At 42.9% G+C, this 19,278-nt stretch overlaps 2 protein-coding genes across 2 annotated transcripts in view; one reads left to right on the top strand and one right to left on the bottom strand.

Moving 5' to 3' along the window:
• Window positions 1-19,278, top strand: part of Cdk5rap3 (CDK5 regulatory subunit associated protein 3) — a 720,787-nt gene that overhangs the window by 373,217 nt on the left and 328,292 nt on the right. The window lies entirely within an intron of this gene.
• Skap1 (src kinase associated phosphoprotein 1) overlaps window positions 1-19,278 on the bottom strand; it is a 282,052-nt gene that overhangs the window by 222,914 nt on the left and 39,860 nt on the right. Inside the window, exon 3 of the mRNA XM_051173521.1 lies at window positions 8,597-8,622. Within this exon, the coding sequence (XP_051029478.1) occupies window positions 8,597-8,622 (26 nt within the window). The remainder of the gene's footprint in view (window positions 1-8,596; window positions 8,623-19,278) is intronic.

The raw sequence follows: 19,278 nt of genomic DNA, 5'->3' as shown, positions 1-19,278 counted from the left end.
CTAGCACCCACTTGGTGGCTTATAACTGCCTGCGACTCCAAGATCTGACACCTCACACAGACATACATGCAGGCAAGACTTCAATGCACATAAAAATAAATAAATTGCTTTTACAAAGAAAAAGAACCAACGGGTACATGGGAGGGTTTTGAGGGAGGAAAAGGAAGGGAGAGATGATGTGGTTATAGTATAATTTCAAAAATAATAGGAAAATGTATTATTAATCACAATGATGGTAAATCCTAACTAAAAAGAAAAGTCTGATCAATGGTCTCTCTGGCCATTGCCATTCTAACTCCATGAGTGTATTCCATTTTACTTTATAATAAACTTACTTTCTACATTAAAAGACAACTAGATATTTTTAATGGACCAGGTAAAGGCATTTGCCACCAAGCTTGATAATCTGGGATCCACACAGTAGAAGGAAAGAACTGACTCCTACAAGTTGCCCTTTGACCTCTCCATGAACACACAAACATACACACACACACACACACACAGAGAGAGAGAGAGAGAGAGAGAGAGAGAGAGAGAGAGAGAGAGAGAGAGATGGGAAGGAAATAAATGTGTAATTTAAAACTTAAGTTTTGGATGATATGATTGATTGATTGATCGGTTGATGATTGACTGACTGATTGATACATAATCTCATCATTCAGCCAAGGCTGGCTTAGAACATTTGTTCCCCTGCCTCAGTCTTCCCAGCACTGGGACTGTGGGTGTGTCACAATATATCTGTCTGAAAACATCTTTTTAGAGATGAATTACGCTCAGTAACCTTTTCAAGCTGGCAAGTGTGTATTGCCTTCAGATCAGCTGACAAAGGCAAAGAGGGTTCACGAGATTGCTTTTTCCTTTCTTGGCCTCAGTAGAGTCAGCAGTAACTGGAAGTTTGACTTTATGCATCATATAAATCACCTTGCTCATATCATAGATGCCCTTTGCCTCTGTTAGTGACGCTGCAGCCACCTGACGGGCAGGTATATTGGGAACCACAGTCTGGTCCCTCTGGAAGGGCATCCAGTGCTCTTAATGGCTTAGCCATCTTTCCAGAACCAAGCCAGGTTTTGCTGTTATTTTGTTTTAAAGATGGAGCTGGAGAGATGGCTCAGCAGTTGAGGGCACCGGATTCTCTTCCAGAGGACCCGGGCTCAATTTCAAGCACCCACATGGTAGCTCATTACAGACTTTAACTCTACTTACTTACATATGAGGGTCTGGTGTCCTCTTCTGGCCTCTATGGGCACCAGGCATGCAGCCTGAGGTGTCCACATACAGAAGTCTACCTTCATTTTAAAAACTCTGTTCTGTGCCGGTCAGTGAGCCAGTCACCAAACAATTAGTACACTAATTTTAAAGTGTATTATTTCACTCAGACACTGGGCCAGTAGATACAAAAGAGGGGGGAAATACTTGGAAGAGTACCAAAAGTGATCACTAACTTTAAAACCAGCTTGTGTGTACATCCACTTCCTACAGATCAATGTGGGGGGGGGATGCTGCAAATATGGAAAGGGGAGGGGGAATGCCTGAAAGAACTCAAGGCACAAAACCTCCTGTCAAGACTGTTGACGCCAAAAAGTTGGGCCAAAGCCAACGGCAGGAGCGTTAGTCCTGTGTACATTTTCCTCATTAATCCCCTTGGAAGACACAGTGGACCAGACCCCTTTAAAAAGTAGCATAGGTTAGAAAAGTCTACGTTTGTAACCAATCCTTATGTTTATACAATAGCAGCATTCCAGGGAGAGTGGTAGAAAGACACTTAACAATAAATTACAAATATTGTAAATTCAGACTTTTTCTTACATTTGCAAACACATCATAAATTTGGACTGCGTTTCTTTGTGTAAATCCTTCTTGGGGCTGGGCTAAAGCCTCTTGGCAAGAAGGCAAAGAGCATTTTCATAAATAGAACTTAGGAAAATCACTGTGCACTCCATTAATTCAAAAACACTTCTCTTGGACTTCAAAGGTAATCCTACCACGGCCCCCCGTAGTGTAAAGATGCTGCTTCCTTGCTGCTTTCATGTTCTGCTTCTTGTAGTTGTCACAACTACATGTTTCAAGTGTATGTGGTGGTCAGGGATGAGAAGTGAAGTAGCATTCACGTTCTCATTCAACATGTTTCCGGCGCTGTGTGAGCAACAGACCCGCCAGCTGAACACTCCATAGGTTCACCAGGAGGAATTGTGTTGGTGTTGCCTGTGAACATGTACCTCACAGGTGCTCACGCGTGACTTACCAGGTCCCGGTATAGGGTTCAGCGGGGTCAGATGAGTTTTATAGAAAGATAAGAAATACTTATCGTCAGAGTGCCACACAGGCCTTTTCATGCTCAGCTCTACTTTGAGACATAAAAAACAATACTTGTTGTTCCCTTAGGGTCCCACTTACTACCACATGGCAAGCACAGTTTTTGAGTTGTCATGCTATCAGAACTCATAAGGACAGGAAAGTCACTAAGAGTGGGGCTGTAGAGAAGAGAAGATGGGCGCCTGGAGAGGTTAAAGCTCTTGCTGGGTCTCACGGAGCTTTTAGGAAGACCTGGGACTCTGATTTAAATCTGCTTCGAACCCATGCTCTTCCCACTTAAAACATGAACTCCGGATAAGATATAATAATAGTTGGTTGCTCGTGTGCTTTTGCATCTAGCTACATGAACTTATGCAATAATCCACTGGGCCTCCTGGTAGAAATAAACTAACCTCACTTTTCCATAAACCCCAATGTGATTCTTTTTGGCAGTTCTGGGGATCGAACCCAGAGCCTCGGCCACACTTGACAAGCCCAAGAATTTTAAACCTCTACAAAAGCAACAAAGAAAGGAAGGGCTATTAAGAAAGCTCAGTGGGTAAAGGTAACTTGTTGGACAAACCTGGTGACTTGAGTTACACACACACACACACACACACTCTCTCTCTCTCTCTCTCTCTCTCTATATATATATATATATATATATATATATATGTATAAAAGCAGAAAGAGAGAACTCACTTCACAGAGTTATTCTCTGGCCCCCACACGTGTGCTATGGTACATGCATGCCCACATTTATACACATACATAATAATACATAATTTTGAAAATATTATTTTATTTTGTTGTATGGTATGGGTGTTTGCCTGCCTGTATGTCTGTGTACTGTGTACATATGTGTAGAGCCCGGTGTAAGCAGAGGCCAGAAGAGGGTGTCGTTCCCCCTGCACTGGAGCTACAGATGGCTTTGAGGAAGCATGCGAGGGCTGGGAACCAAATCCCACTCCTTTGGAAGAGTGGTTAGTGCTCTTTACCTTGAGTCATCTTTCTAGCTCCTAAAAGCACTTTCAAAATAATATAAAAATCGTGCATGTAGAAATTCCTGTTCTCTCACAGATATCCTGTTTGTATATTTTGTCTGACTTGGATAAAGGTAAAACTCACACATTCGCTGACAAGCCACTTACATCTTTTCAAATCTATAGTCACCGTGGCGTCATTTTTGTCAGTGCTTGTTTGGTGTGGTCTTCCGAGACAGGTACACACCATGGAACCCTGCTAGCCTTGAATTCCTTATATAGACCGAGCTGGACTTGAAGTTGAGGTGATTCTCCTGCTTCTGCCTCCTGAGCGCTGGGATCCCAGGCACGAGCTACCAGCTGGGCTTTTCCAATGTGGCTTTACAATAGCTTTTCTTTTTATACTTCATATTATTTGTTTTTGTCAACCTATATTTTTAAAAATCATTTTACTTTGACATGAGTATAGACTTCTTATTTCAAAATATGATTTTTTTTTAAAAAATGTACTAAGTAGCCTTAGGTTCATATTAAAACACACTAGAGAGGCTGGAGAGATGGCTCAGTGGTTAAGGATGCTTGCTGCTTCTTTCAGAGAACCTGAGTTCAGTTCGCAGCAATCAACTTGGGTGGCTCACAACTGCCTAGAATTCCAGCCCCAGGGTATCTGCCACCCTCTCTGGCCTCCATGGGCACTCACACATGTGTATGTATGCACACATGCATGCACACATGAACACATACACACACAAATATGAATCTTTAAAATAAAATACACCGGAAAATTTTCTCAGGAACCTCAATGCTGGTATGGCTAGTCAAAGAATGTCCAAGCTGGTAAGTGATTTCACAGTCCATTTCTATAAAATGCCCAAAATGTAAATGAGTAATCACTGGATAAAATTATGGCCTTGTTAGGCAGGTCTGGTGTCATATGCCCATAATCCCAGGACTCGGGGATTGGAAGCAGAAGGCATGAATTCAAGGTTATATTCAACTACATGGTGAGTTTGAGGCCACCCTGAACCTACCTTGAGCAAAACAACAAAGAATAAACAAATAGAAAATACATAAAATATTACTTGTTATAAATATTTATAATAGTTTTACTGTCTTGCCTAAATTTTTTATTTAAATTTTGTGACATTTGTTTTAGACTATGATGGGAAATTCAGCTAATGTTCAAAAAATATTTTGTGGCAATAAATTTTGGATTATATACATTATTTCTCCTACATGAAATTTTGATTTATTGAACTAAAGCTGTCAATAATTAACTCATTTTATAAAAGGAGAAAGTGAAACACAATGAAAGAAACTGGGTGTGCTGTGACTTAAAGTAATCTTGTCATCAAATTTGAAGGGCAAAACAGATTGTTATTTAGACAGCCAATCAATATCATCTTTTAGATTCTGATGGATCCAACACAAGCAGCAAACACCCCACAGCTTTCCTTTGTAATGGAATGAAAATTCAAATAGGAAAAAAAAAGTTAGTTCATTTCTTTTTGCTAGATATGTGGTTTAATGACATGTGCTAGGCTCTGGATTCAAGACTTCAGCACCAGAAGAAGGAGAAGGAGAAGAAAAAGGAGAAGGAGGAGAAGGAGAAGGAGAAGGAGGAGGAGGGACAGAAGTTCAGACAAGAGTAGTTTTCAAAGTAGGCAAGACTTTTATTATTGAGGTTATGTGAAGTTTTAAAACTAAGCCTTCTCATGTTGCTCAGTTATAATTAACCTCATTAAGAGAATGTTTACAGGTTGGTGAGATGGCCCAGCAGGAAGAGAGCTTGCGTCAAGCCCTATGACCTGAGTTCAACCCACAGAACCCACATGGTAGAAAGAGAGAACTAACTTCTGCAGGATGTCCTCTGACCTCCACTGTGGCACATGTGTGTGCACGTATGTACACACACACCACAACACACACACACACACTAACTAGCTAGATTAAATGGGTGTGTGTGTGTGTGTGTGTGTGTGTGTGTGTGTGTGTGTGTGTGTGCAAAAAAGGGAACTAGCCAGGCTTGGTGGTGCACATCTGGATCCCAGAATTCAGGGGACAGAGACGGGTGGATCTCTGTGAGTTTGAAGCCAGCCTTGTCTACAGGTCAAGTTCTAGGACTAGGACAGCCATGACTGTTACACAGAGAAACCCTGTCTCAAAAAACAAAAGCAAAAACCAAAACAACAAAAACAGAACAAAACAAAAAAAGGAACTGTTCCATTGATGTTTCCTCTGATAATTCTCAGTATTTTTTTTTTCTGAGATAATGTGGAATAAAAGTAGTTTCCTTGCTCCTTAAGCCACTTAAAACAGCTTCAGGAAGTTCCTGAAACTGATTCACTAGGCCCCTCCCCCTGCCAGAGGAAACAAGCCCAACTGCAAACAGCTCTCAGATGAGCCAGGGTATGAAGGAGACTCAGTCTAGCCAAGCTGTCTGGAAGAGGCTCAGACCAACTGAGACACCCAGAAAGGACACTCCCCAGCCTCTTGAGCTGCCTGTAGAATGTGAAGTATGCTCCAGGTTCCCAGATTTTGTGAGCTGTTATCCATGCTGGGTGGGCTTTGGTGATGCAGCTGTGTTTGAGTCAGTTCTGCTCCTGTAAGTTACCCCAATAAAACTCATTTTTCACTAAGTTGGACTTTGGTGGTATCTGTGCTTTAGCATGTCCTGCGCTCCCGATCTGGGGACAGCAGACGTGTGTGTAGTGTCTCCTCAGGAGGAGTTTTGTCATACACAGATGAATCACTGAGGAAGAAGACTGAGAACCAACAGTATAAGGGTGAACGTGTGGTGTATGGGAAGAATTAGCATCAGTATTATAAACACACTCCATTTCCCTCTGTTTGCTAGTCGGGCAATGTGCTTATACTCACCGATCTCCAACAATCTTACAAAGAGAAAGTAGAAGACAGCCATGAAGATGAGGGGCTCTGCGGTGGATATAAGATTAAAGAGAGGGATGGGTGTGTTCTGAAATAGGCATCAATGACTACACAATTCAGTGACTATATTAAAAACTATTGACCTGTACACTTTAAAAGGATAAAGTTTATGATGTGTGAATGTTACCTCAATAAAGTTTGGGTCCACCCTGGTCTCAAAAACAAAAACAAAGCATCTGCCAGCTTCTTGCATAGCCCTGTTCTTTCTGTGCTGCCCAGGTAGCACCTTGGGGAGACCGGTTGTTCCCACCCATCACCCCAGCTTCTGAAACACGGGCAGTTAAAAAACTAATAGAATGGCAAGTAGAAGGTGCCCTGCCCTCACAGCATGTCTGTAGCAGAGGAAGCAGGACTATGGGGCTCTCTGGTTGAACATTCCTCGGTGCACTTCCTGATGAGCAATGGTCTTGCTATAAATTTTCCCATCATTGTCTTTGTGTGTCAAATGTAATAGAAGTACCGTCATTCTAAGAATCTGTAAGATGTGTCCTGTATTCAGTCCCCGAGCTTTTCCTATGCCGAGCTCCAGAATGACTTTCTCTTTTCAGAACGTTTCTAGGCCATGTTTCTGACACTCATTCTTCATTTCTCCTCAGGAAATGAGTTCTACTCCCAAGTTCCGTTCATTTCTGACATTTGGCTACCATGCCCTGAATCCTGTGGCTTTTGGTTAACATCTGTTAGACTGGAACTATAGGGTGAGTCTCTGAATGTGTAGTTCACATTTTACAAAACTAACTGCTACATTACTGTTCCTCATTTATTACGGCTCCATCTAGGTTCTCAGTGCAGTCATGCCAGGTCACGTGATTACACTCGAGCCTGACCTGAACTTACAGGAACTAAAAAAACAAAAATAAAACAAGACAAAAAGCTTTAAAACATTATTTTTATATTAAAACATGATTTTATGCTTAGTAAAGCTGGCTTTTGATGGATAGGGTGCCACACATCTTTAGTCCCAGCACTTGGGAGGCAGAAGCTGAGGGAAAGCTCTATGAGTATGAGGCCAGCCTGGCCTATATAGTGAGTTTCAGGACAGCCAGGGCCACATGGAGAAATTCTGTCTCAAAAACCCAAAAAAATAAAGTTGGCTTTTAAAGAAAGTCTTATGTATACGTATACTAAAAATGTTATAACAAAATATGAAGTAGAAAACTAAAATTTTAGTAACAGTAACACCATAAAGTATCTACTGTGTAAGTATGAGGACCAGAGTTCAGATCTCCAGCACCCACGTAAAAGCTGAAGCAGGAGTACATGAGCTTCGAGTTCAACAGAAGCCCTGCCTCAGTATATAAAACAGATCAGTTAAGGAAGACACCCAAGGTTAAGCTCTGGTTTGTACACACACACACACACACACACACACACACACAAAACCGCTAGTACCATTATTGAGCATTAAGTTCCTAGAAGTGTTAAGACTCTGTGAGACAGAGCACACAGTGCTAGTAAGATAATAAGTGGTACTGGAAATGGACTGGTTTTTAAAAGGTCATGGTGCCAAACGATTCATAATGCATTCCATAAGTGTGATGCAAAACTGCAATTCTCTGAGAAAGCAAAAACCCTAGTGTCTCCTAAGTCAAGATAAGGAACACTCAGAATGCTGTCGCTGCCGTCCTCAACCAGAGAGAGCACGGTGCAGAGACAGTGGCCAGCACTGCACAGGCCTGCTCCGAGTATATGAAGTTTCAAAAACATTCCAGCTTTGAACCTTTTACAAATGTGTTCTAATCTCATCCTTTATTTTTAATTTTGCACACAGCTGTCTGGCGTGCTTTTTAGAATCATGCCAGATGCTGGGTTCATCAAGAAAAGGCAGGAAAACAATGGTTGGAAAGCAATTAGAAGCACCAAGGCTGTAGCGAGGCTCATATTAAAATGTGATAGCGCTGTTCTAGTGGGAATTCCACATGGCTCCACTTCTGACATTCCTCTGTTGCCAGACAGTCTGTGCGGAAGGACACTGTGATGGAGGATAGAACACACTAGAAAGTATTTCTGGGGCAAATGAAGGATTGGCCGAGTTGGAACCCACCCAAGGATTTTATTATGGTCTTGGCCACCGCTCTATTTGAATGTTGCAGGATCCCGTTGGCTTCTACCAAAACTCAAGGAATGAAGGCATATTATTGCTCTGATTCAGTAAGGTAATCCAGCAGCCATTCAAGGCATGGTGCCTCTGGTTGCTGAAATAGCAGATCAGGGGGGGCCCAGTGGGGTGAAGGTTAATTAAACACTTCACTGACTTTGCTCAGGAATGGCTAGCGCTGCTCTGTAGAGAGACTCAGAAGCCACAATGAAATCATCTACACATTCTAATATAAGACTTAATATAAAACTTATCATCAAGGAGTACTCACCTTGGGGCTGAAAATCCCAACAGTACCTAAAATACAAGAGGGAAGAGTGGAGATCAGTCAAACTGGAATTTCCAGTTGCAATTCACAACTGTGTCTGTAGGCAGATGCTGTATACATAAATAAAATCTTAAAAGAAACGCTGGGACGGGGGCTGGAGAGATGTCTCAGTGCTTAAGAGCACTGGCTGTTCTTCCAGAGGACCTGGGTTCAATTCCCAGCAACCATGTGGCAACTCAAACCTGTCTGTAACTCCAGTTCCAGGGCTTCTGACACCCACACACAGATATACACTTAGGCAAAACACCAATGAACATAAAATAAAAATAAGTTAAATTTAAAAAAAAAAATACTGGGCATAACTAGGAAGGAAGCCCATGGTGGCACACGGTTTGAGTAAGATGGATCTTTATTTAGACCTGCCTTGTGGATTACAACACCATTAGCATCACTGGCCTGGGCAGCAAACACCAGTGATGCTCCTACTGTTAGAACAACCCAAACTCCGGTACCAAGAACACATCCTCAGCCATGCTCACGCCTAAAGGGAACAGGTGAGGCCGAGACAGGTAAATCAGAGTTGTCTCGCATTATAGCGATTGAGCCAAGAAATGAACCAGGCCCATGAAATCCACAGTACCTCCTCCTCTCCTCTCACCCAGTGAAATGATTGGCAGATCTGACAACCTCTGAGGGCTTAAGTACAGAAGAGCCATGATGCAAAGGTTCGCCTGTAAATCACATCTATGGAACCTGACTTACCTACCCCACACACAAACAATGTCACTCATGGTGGTTACCCACAAAAGCCTATTTAGTGCCTTCACAGGAAACTGACATCATTCTGTATTGATTTTTCTCTAGGATATGACCACTTTCTTCCTCTTGACTTGGCCCTTCCCAGGAGCATATGTGCTCTTATAAAATGAAGCTCCCGCCCCAACCCCTTCAATCTCTCCATCTCCTGTCCTATTTCTTCATGGCAGAGTGCAATATTCAAAAGCTTTCTCTCCTCATGTCCTCCTCTTCTCTTCCCCGGTGTACTCCATCAGGCTCATGGTGACTACACCTTAATTCTTTGAATAGGCATAAAGCCTCCCACACCACTAAGTAGGACGGATGGTTTTCTGTTCTCATCTTGGCCTCTTGGGAATTTGTATCTGAGGCTTTCTCGGAGGAAAAGTGCATGTTTTTAATTGAATTCTTAATCAAACCAAGAGGGCCCATAACCACAGAAGGTTCAGGGAAAGGCCACACTTGGGTAGCGGCGATGTCTCCCAGTGTCAGTATGAGTAAAATTAGGTTTGGCGACATTAGGGAGGAATATCAGCCTAACATCTAGACAGTGTCTCTACCACTCCCAAACTGTGGAAAATGGAGCTGGGAGATGCCAGTGGGGGAGAGGCTGCCATAAAACAGAGGGTTGAGGGAAGTTATTAGAGAAGAAGAAATCAGTGTTTGCTGTCCCCACATCCACCCTGATCTGACCATTGGGTGAAAGGAAATACAATGTAACAGGTTACAGAGAAGGCAGAGGAAGGCTGGGGTGGTAGAAAAAGAGAGGCGTGAAGGAAGAGGTGAGAGCCAGATGGCTTCTACCTCCACAAGAAGGGATGTCCATACAAGTATAAGGGCGCATGTGCGCTAGAATGGGCAGGCATCCAATTCAGTCGCGTGTGACTGTGAAGTGATCAGTCTCCATGCAGCACGGTGCAGCTGACCACTACACAAGACTCCATCCTGTGAAATGCAGTTGAATTGCCTTCTTTTCTCACGGCTGTGACAAAACACATAGCAAGAAGCAATAAGGAAGGAAACACTTAGTTTTAATTATTTTATTCATGTTACTACCAACCAGTTTCCCCCCTCCCTCTTCTCTTCTCTCTCCCCCCTTGTCTCCCCATTCCACTTCCCCCCTATTGGATTATGGTGTGAGGGGATACAGTCCATCTTGGTGAGGGAGGACGTAGGACCTACAGCAAATAGCAGCAAAGGGTGGCTGGCGGCACCAAGGCAGAGAGCAGAGAGCTTGGCAGGGAGTGGCCAGGGCAATACTCTTTCTTCCAGGGGTCACTCCCTAGTGCCTTACTTCTACGAGCGAGGCCTCTTAAGGTTCTGAAAGGTTCTCAAGACCTCCTCCTCGGGGTGAAAGAAAACACATTGGCTGGTGGAGGATATTTCAGAGCCACATCAAAGCAACCAACTGAGCAGATCATCTGGCACATGAACACTATTCCAATCCTGCATCTTTCTTCTTCTCCGAAGCATTGCTCTAGCACCCAGTTCTTGTCATTATTCGGCTTCTAACTAAACAGAAGAAGCAGCGAGGGGGCTGGAGGTGGCTCAGAAGTTAAAAGCACCAGATGCTCTTCCAGAAGACCGTGGTTTGATTCCCAGCACCCACACAGTGGCTCACAACCATCCATAACTTCAATTTCAAGGGATTAGATTCCTTCTGGCCTCTGTGGGCATCAGGTATGCTGTGGTACACAGACATACATACAGGAGAAACATCATACACATAAAATAAACAAGTGTGTAAGTGCACACATATACACCTACTTCTCTTTCCAAAATGTTAATGACAACAACAAAAAGAGCTTTAGTAACCAATATTACTTTTTTTCAGGTTTTGTTTTTGTTTTTGACACAAGGTTTCTCTGTGTAGCCCTGATCATCCTGGAACTCATTCTGTAGACCAGACTGGCCTTGAACTCATAGATATCTACCTGCCTCTGCTTCCTGAGTGCTGGGATTAAAGGTGTTTGCTACCACCACGAGGCCCAATATTACTCTTATTTGCTGGTCCAGAGGGAGTTGGGGGAAACTGAGCCTGGACATAGCAGTATTTTAAAAGGCTAACTCAGAATAAATAGTTAAATAAGCAAAATATGCTATTGACAATCTCAGCCTGGGGTATGTGTGTGTGTTGGTGTGTGTGTGTTGGTATATGTGTGTGTGTGTGTAAAATGTGTGTGTGAGTGTTTGTGTGTGTATGTGTTGGTGTGTGTGTATGTGTGTGTGTATATGTGTGTGTTGGTGTGTGTGTATGTGTGTGTGTATGTGTGTGTGTTGGGGTGTGTGTATGTGTGTTGGTGTGTATGTGTGTATATGTGTGTATGAGTGTATGTGTGTGTGAGAGTGTATGTGTGTGTGTGTTGGCGTGCGTGTGTGTGTTGGTGTGTGTATGTGTGTGTGTGTTGGGGTGTGTGTATGTGTGTTTGTGTGTGTGTGTATATGTGTGTATGAGTGTGTGTGTGTGTGTTTGTGTGTGTGTTCTCTCACTATTCCCACTCCAACATCTATTTTCAGTTCCCTTCTCTATCAAGTCCAGGTTTCTCGGTTTCTCTTGTTAGTCAAGAAGATAGACCATGTCATAAGTTCACATAGACTTATGAGTATGTTTCCAAGCAGTGGTGGTACACGCCTTTAATTCCAGCACTTGGGGGGCAGAGGCAGGGAGATCTCTGTGAGTTCCAGGCCAGCCTGGTCTACAGAGTGAGTTCCAAGACAGCCAGGTCTACACAGAAAAACCCTGTCTTAAAAATAAATAAAGTGTTTCTTAAAAAAGCATGCTTCTGAAAGTAGCACCTTTAGAAGGTCCATTACAGAGAAACACTCCATCTGGCACTAATAAATGAGTAAGCTGTCTTACACAATTGGTACTGTATAGCAGAATCGACTTACTCTTGATAATTCTGTAATTAAACATCTTTGTCAAACTCCCAGTGATATGTGTCAGTTTGGCAAGGTAATGTTCCATATACCTATGACACCAGTTCTCAGGATGGCATGGAAGGAGGATCCTAAGTTTGAGGCCAGTTCAGCTTCACAGCAAGACCCTGTCTTCAACAACAACAAAAGGGGCAGGAAAGAGAGCTCAGCAGTTAAGAGTACCGGCTGATCTTCCATAAGATCCTGGTTCAATTCTCATCATCCACATAATGGCTCATGACTGTCTATAATCCCATCCCAAGAGATCCAATAACCGCTGCAGGCTCCAGATATGCCCAGGGTGCACAGACATGCATGCAGGCAAAAACCTCATGCACGTAAGCTAACAAAACAATGCTTTAAAATTTTAAACACAAGTAACAACAAAACCAAAAAGTTGAATAAGTTCTAAGGATCTAATTAGTGTGTAATGCATGCCTCTAGTTAACAAAAACACATTAGATACCTGGAAGGGATCTAGAGTAGGTCTGACACAGAGTAGGTCTGACACATTCTCGATGTCAAAGCAACGTCAGGGGGAGGTGGTAGGTGTGCTAATTAAAATGTAACCATTTCACAATTGGAATGCAGATATCAAATCGCCAGCTTGCACATTTTAAATCTATGTAATAGTGATTACTAATTATTTAAAAATCTAGAGGAAACTCATTTGTTGAATTTGGTGGGAGTGAACATTGCTTCCTTTCTTCCTCCTCTAAGTATTAATACAATGATCTAAAAGAAGTTTGCTTTAAAACAAACATAGCAGAAACACACCCACTTCCCACAGAGGATGTTTTTGTTTTGGTTTGGTTTTGAGGCTAGTCTCACATAGCCCAGGCTAGCCTCAAACTCCCTCTGTAGCCAAAGATGACCTTCAGCTACTGATCTTCCTGCCTCCATTTCTGAGTGTTGGGGTGACAGGTGTGTACTATTCCTGCTGCTGCCTTGGAGGAGCAACCCCAGGGCCTTGATCATACTAGAGAGGCAGCCTACCATTGAACTATATCCCCACTCCCAGAGGGCACTTCTAAAAGGAAACTATGAAATATCAGCAATGTCGACCTTCAAGCAAGGGCCCCAGCTTATTCTCTTCTAAATATATTTGAGGTCTTCATCTTGTCTGGTCATACACACCCTGTGGCTGGAGAGTCACAGGAAGCATTTAGTTATGTCCTGCCAACACATTCCAATCCCTACACTTCTCTCTAAAAAAGGATCCTCTCTAAGCCAGAGAGCACAACAAATCTAAGCTCAATGTTTTAAACCAAGATACAAAGACTGCAAAAGAAGTATACAGAAGGAAACACATTATCAGCGCACACACAGAGTTACAGCGAGCACACACAGAGTTATGTCTAGCCCAAAAGCCTCTGAGAATACCCTATCGGGCCTGCGCAGACAGATAACAGCCACTTCTTTAATCTTCTCTTTGAACCTTCAGCTTCTATAGGAAAGGGAAGCTATCACTCCTCTGCAATGGCCATGCTCAGCCTCACCAGGTCCATGCAAATGGAATTCAGGACTGAAAACACAAGGGTGCATCGTGAGCAAAAAGAAGATGCTGTACCGTGTTTTCACATTCAGTTCAAACAAGTCTTCTTGTTTAGCTGCAGGATAGTCTTTTCATTTTGCATGCAAAAATTAAATTATACACATGGTTTGGAGCTGGAGAGATGGCTCAGCAGTTAAGAACCCTGGCTGATCTTCAAAAAGATCCACGTTCAATTCCCAGTGCCCACATGGTGGCCCACAGCAATCTGTAACTCCTGTCCCAGGGGATGCAAAAATCCTTTGGTCTCTGCTGGCCACTGGACATGCAAGTGATGCACAGATCTATATGCAAGCAAATCATCCATACGCATATGAAGAAAGCGAATTTAAAATACCTGTATAGTAAAGTTTGCTACCTGGGATTTTTCAGTTAAAGATATTGGCAACTGAACTTCAGTTTGAGGATAAGTACAGCAAATAAACCACGGTGTTAGACGAAGTCAGAGCCCCAGCATTAACCACAGCTGTAGAAATGGCAGTAAAGAAAATAATGCTAAGATCTGTTCTCTGGGAAGCTGGGGCCTTTCCAATCATTTTCAACTATTTTTCAACATTCTTCTTCTATTAATAAGCACATTAAAAAAATGAAAACAAGGAAACCAAAAGATAGAAATAACTAGTATTTCTATACCATGAAATAACATAGTAATTCCATGAAATAACATGGTATTAATGAGGCAGAAAATTCCCAAGCCTAGGAATTGGAGCTTTCCCTTCCCCCATCACGTGCATGCGTGCATGTGTGCATGTGTGCATGTGACTGTACAGGCCAGGCTGACATACAGTTCACTATGTAGCCCAGGCTAGCCTTGAGCTTTGGGATGCCCCTGCCTATGTGGGAGTACAGGTGTGTTCCAGCACAGCCAGCACAGCAATTGTTTCTAAACAAACATTTTAATAAGGAGCTGTAAACACCTTCCTCTAAATTGCCACCTTAATTCACAGGATGCATTACTAGATTTCTGCCGAAAATGGAGCAATTGACTCTAAACCATTAGTTTGGGTCAGGGAGAAGTGGTCAGATTCTTGACCACAAAGCCAAGCAATAAACATGGTTATGGGGGAGAACTACTGAGAGCTTTCATCCCTTGACCAGATAATTAGAAGATACTGATGCAGGAGGTGGACAAATAACTCTAAGTACCCTAATATTCTTGGAACTAGCTCAAAAGAAAAAATAATTCCATTTTCTAATTATAACATAATTTACAAACTCAGTACTTAGTGCATGCTAAGCATCAGCTACAAATACACTTCACATATTTTATTTAATCTTTGTAGTAACCTTGGGAAGCCAGTATATTATTAACTCCTTATTTTAAAACTATCCTACTCTCCCACCCCCCCTCTCTAATACCCCCATATGTGTGAGTGCAGGCATGGGGAAGTCGGAAGTCTGGGGACTTCCTTCACCTTCAGTTACCTTCAATCTTTGTTTTAAGGTAGGTCTCTTATTTTTCTCATTCTGCAGACTCCAGACTAGTTGGCCCTCAAGCTTCCAGGAAATTCCTGTGTCTATGCCCCATTTCCTTGTAGGACTACTGAGACTACAGAAGCATACACCATATGCAGCTTTTGAGTTGGGATCCCAGCAGAAGTACAGGCAGTCTAGCTTGTAGAGGAAGCTCTAGTGCCAGCTGAACTACCTCCCCAACTTCTATTATCTCCATTTTACAGATGGAGAAAACATGACTCAGGGAAGTCAAACATTTGACTAAGATGTCTCAGTCTTAAATTCTACAGCAGCTGCTTTCCATGGTGGCTACAATGTAAAAGCAAATCCAGAGCTTAGGGGAAGCTACAACTGCTTGTTCAGACAGCTGGTTAGTGTTATGACCGTTAGATCACGGGTATTCCAGGTCCACAGCTGGTCTTCAGTGCTTATAAACTCCATAAAACTGGTGAAAAGTAGTATATAGGTTCTCTGTACCCTTGGGAAAACCTCCATAGTCATCAACTGTGACAGTAATTCCTTCATCTCCCTACAACCAATGGTAAGAAGACAGAGGAGATGGCCTGGCATGTAAAACCATCACTATGCAAGCCTGGAACCTGCTGGATAAAGAAGTGCACATCTGTAATCTGACATGCCTGCAGTGAGATGGGAGGTGAAGACAAGAGACTTGCTAGAAGTTCTCAAGTGGGCTATGCACCACAGTGAGAGAAACAATACAAGTCCCTGTTTCAAAAACAACTTCAGAAAGTTGTCTGTTGACCTTCACACATCGACTGTGGCATGCCCCTCCCCGCCAAAACAAAAGACAAAACCTAATAAATTTTTTAAATGATGAGATGCTTTGGGTTAGACACAAATAGGACTATACTGGCATTATAAAACTGGCAATCCAAAAAGGTCAACATCTGGGATGCTACAAATGTAGAACATTTTGATGATTGGGTTTTTTTGCAACTGCAGCATTAAAAATGTTATTTTACCTGGGACTGACTGTAAGGCATAGCATGCCTTCCCTGTCTTGATAAACCATCTGCTTACTCAAATCTTTCTTAATGACTTAGGGATGTTCAAATTTGAATTTGCTTTTCTGTAAGAAAGCTCCAATTCTTTCTGAAGGCATAGGCTCACTGTCCAGGGTTCCTCCTCGACCCTACCTGAGTCTCTTTTTTGTACAATGATACCCATCCCACGAAGCTCACAAAGACTACCATAGACCAAAGCATTGTTCCGGTATCAGGAATGGACTCTTAGGATCCAAGTGGACAACTAGTTGAGCTGCACTTCAATGGGAGGTTGCTAAGACTAACAAAGCCCCTTCCAATTGACCTTGAGCAATGAGTCACATGGTAAAGACTGATTTCACACCCAAGCAAATGATTTTGCTGAGCAGTGCTTAAGTCTGGGCATCCCATTTGTTTCTTTAAGCTCTTCCTCACTTGGAAAGATCCTCTCTGAGTTCTCTTTCTATTGCCGGTGTCCCAGAACCATTGTAGGAAGAATGAACGAATGGTAGAGGGTAATGTGGCCATTGACACCCAAGAGCAGAAATGGGAAAATGGCACCATCTGGTGGAGGCATCAGAGGTCTGGGACCCAGGGGTCCTGACACCATGATGAGCCATCTGGTCCTAGTTCCCTCGGTGCCACTGAAGTACAATACTTGGTGCCTACCTTTGAGGAACTTGGAATCTTATTCAAAAGATAAGTTAATTCCATATGGAGAGATGACAACTCAAAATAGTGAATAACAAACACTATGATGACAATAGGCAATATATGCATGTAACTCTAGCAACAGAGAGACCTATCATAATAAGAAGGTCCTGGGTTCTTTGGGGGGAGTGTAATATTTCTGTCATCCTGAGTCTATGAGTTTTAGAAATTCACCGCAGACTACAACACGATGTTCTCCAGTTGACAGAAGACCAAGGTCACAAGTGACATTTTTCTGACACTGATGACATAGCTACCATTACCCTCCAATTTTAAGCCCATTCCTAGATAACAAAAAAAGGAACTAAGTAACACCCTGTTTCCCACTAGAGTCACCTGTAAACTTTCACTACATGTAGTCATTGCCATGGTCAATCAAAAACCTGCGCTGGGGGCTGCCAATATGGCTTAGTGGGTAAAGGCACTCAGGGAACGAGTCTAGTGACCTGAGTTCTGTCCCTGGAATTCACATAAAGGTAGAAGGAGAGAACTGACTCCACAGAGGTGGCTTCTGACCTTTACATGTGTACTATAATGTACATGTCTCCTCACATCACACACACACACACACATGTAAGAGACAATGGACTATAACTCACTGAAATAATCAGAGAAAAATGCTAACTGGATATGATATGGCAAAATTAAAGACCATAACATCAGATCAGAATTTAGGTCCCCCACACCAACTGAAGATAAACCGGAGTCAGTGAAAGCTGTATCTGTTGTTTGCTTGACCTTCAGGGCGAGATGCTGTCTGCTGAGGTCAAATCGGGCAGAGATAAGCAACATGCTTGGAAGGCAGGGGAGCTCAAAGCAGTTAGGCTACTTGAGAAAGAGATGGATTAAAGACTGAGAGACAAGCCACGGGCAGATGGCAGAGAAAAGTCAGAGACACTTCCAGTTTCAAGCCTGGGTACTGGAGACAACACAGGATGTTCACTCACATAGCACTCCAGCTCGTTGCCATATTTTAAACTTTGTCTCTGTGATTTTTGTCATCGTCGATGGTTGGAGACTTGATTTTATTTCTGGCACCAGATGAATTGACATCAACCAGTGGGACACCTTGACTCAATGGAGTTTTACAACCATGAGAACCTTTCAGGCCACTGAACTTAGCCCTCACTTTATCCCACTGCATGTACCACAGGAATTTATTTATTTATTTATCTTCCTGCTTGAGGAGCTCCCCTGTAGGGTGGAAGGGTTTTTTTAATCTCTTGGAGTCAGAGGAGGTGGGTCCCCTGGAGTTAGAGCTAGAGGTGGTTGTGAGCCACCTGATGTGTGTGTGCTGGGAATCGAACTCTGGACCTCTGGAAGAGCAGTGCATGCTCTTTACCACTAAGCCATCTCCAGCCCCACACCACAGGGAATTTACAAGTCCACATTGTGTTGCCACTTTAGCTTATTTTGTGAAGAATCAGGGCCAGGCTTAAAAGTGAGTATTTACTTGAAAATGAAATGGTTGCTATAAAAAAAATTACTTCAAAATCTTCTTGGTCAAACACTTTTACAAGCATATTTTTGGTATTTTCCTTGTTATGGTCATATTATTCACCTGGTGGCAACCATTCACACACACACACACACACACACACACACACATACACAAGCACAAAATTCTAATTTCAACTTTTTGGAACTCATCCAGGCAATCCACATGCATATCACACTCCACTCCACTCTATCTCAGGTTATGAACATTGAGCTCAGTCTCTCCATAACCATGAGGTTAATAAACACCTGCTATTTACTGGGGGACCAAGGACATGCACACACACACACAAAAAAAGCCCTCAAACCTGGACCGGTTTGTCTAAGATGGTCAAATTGTGTACAAGTTGTGTGATCGATCCAGACTAAAAAAATCTGGGACCCAGAAGAGCCCAGGCCTGGATAAAGCCAATACCTGTTATTTTGCTGCAGATAAAGAGTACTGAGGGGATGTTTGGGGTCAGATAGAAGCAGTGGTCTAATGGGATAGGGGAAAGGGCTGGTCCAGGCAAGTTGGTCAGTAGAGCAGATGGCAGAGACCAGCTAGCACCCCAGAGCAAGTATGTTTGAGGAGTGGGCAGAGCAGGATACTGGATGAGCTCCAACCCAAAGGCCTGTTTGCCCCTTGGTGGGAGGTGCTATGATGAGGCAAAGGCTGAAAGGGCTTAGGAGTGGGTACTGAGGGAAACGGAAGCAGCTGCTGACCTGGAGCCTGTGAACTAATTGCCCAGCATCACTAAGTGCCCATCTGT

The sequence above is a fragment of the Phodopus roborovskii genome, unplaced genomic scaffold (genome assembly GCF_943737965.1).
Source record: "Phodopus roborovskii unplaced genomic scaffold, PHOROB, whole genome shotgun sequence".
Taxonomy (NCBI): domain Eukaryota; kingdom Metazoa; phylum Chordata; class Mammalia; order Rodentia; family Cricetidae; genus Phodopus; species Phodopus roborovskii.
The sequence above is the reverse complement of the archived record's forward strand: the minus strand, read 5'-3'. Positions and strand labels throughout refer to the sequence as shown.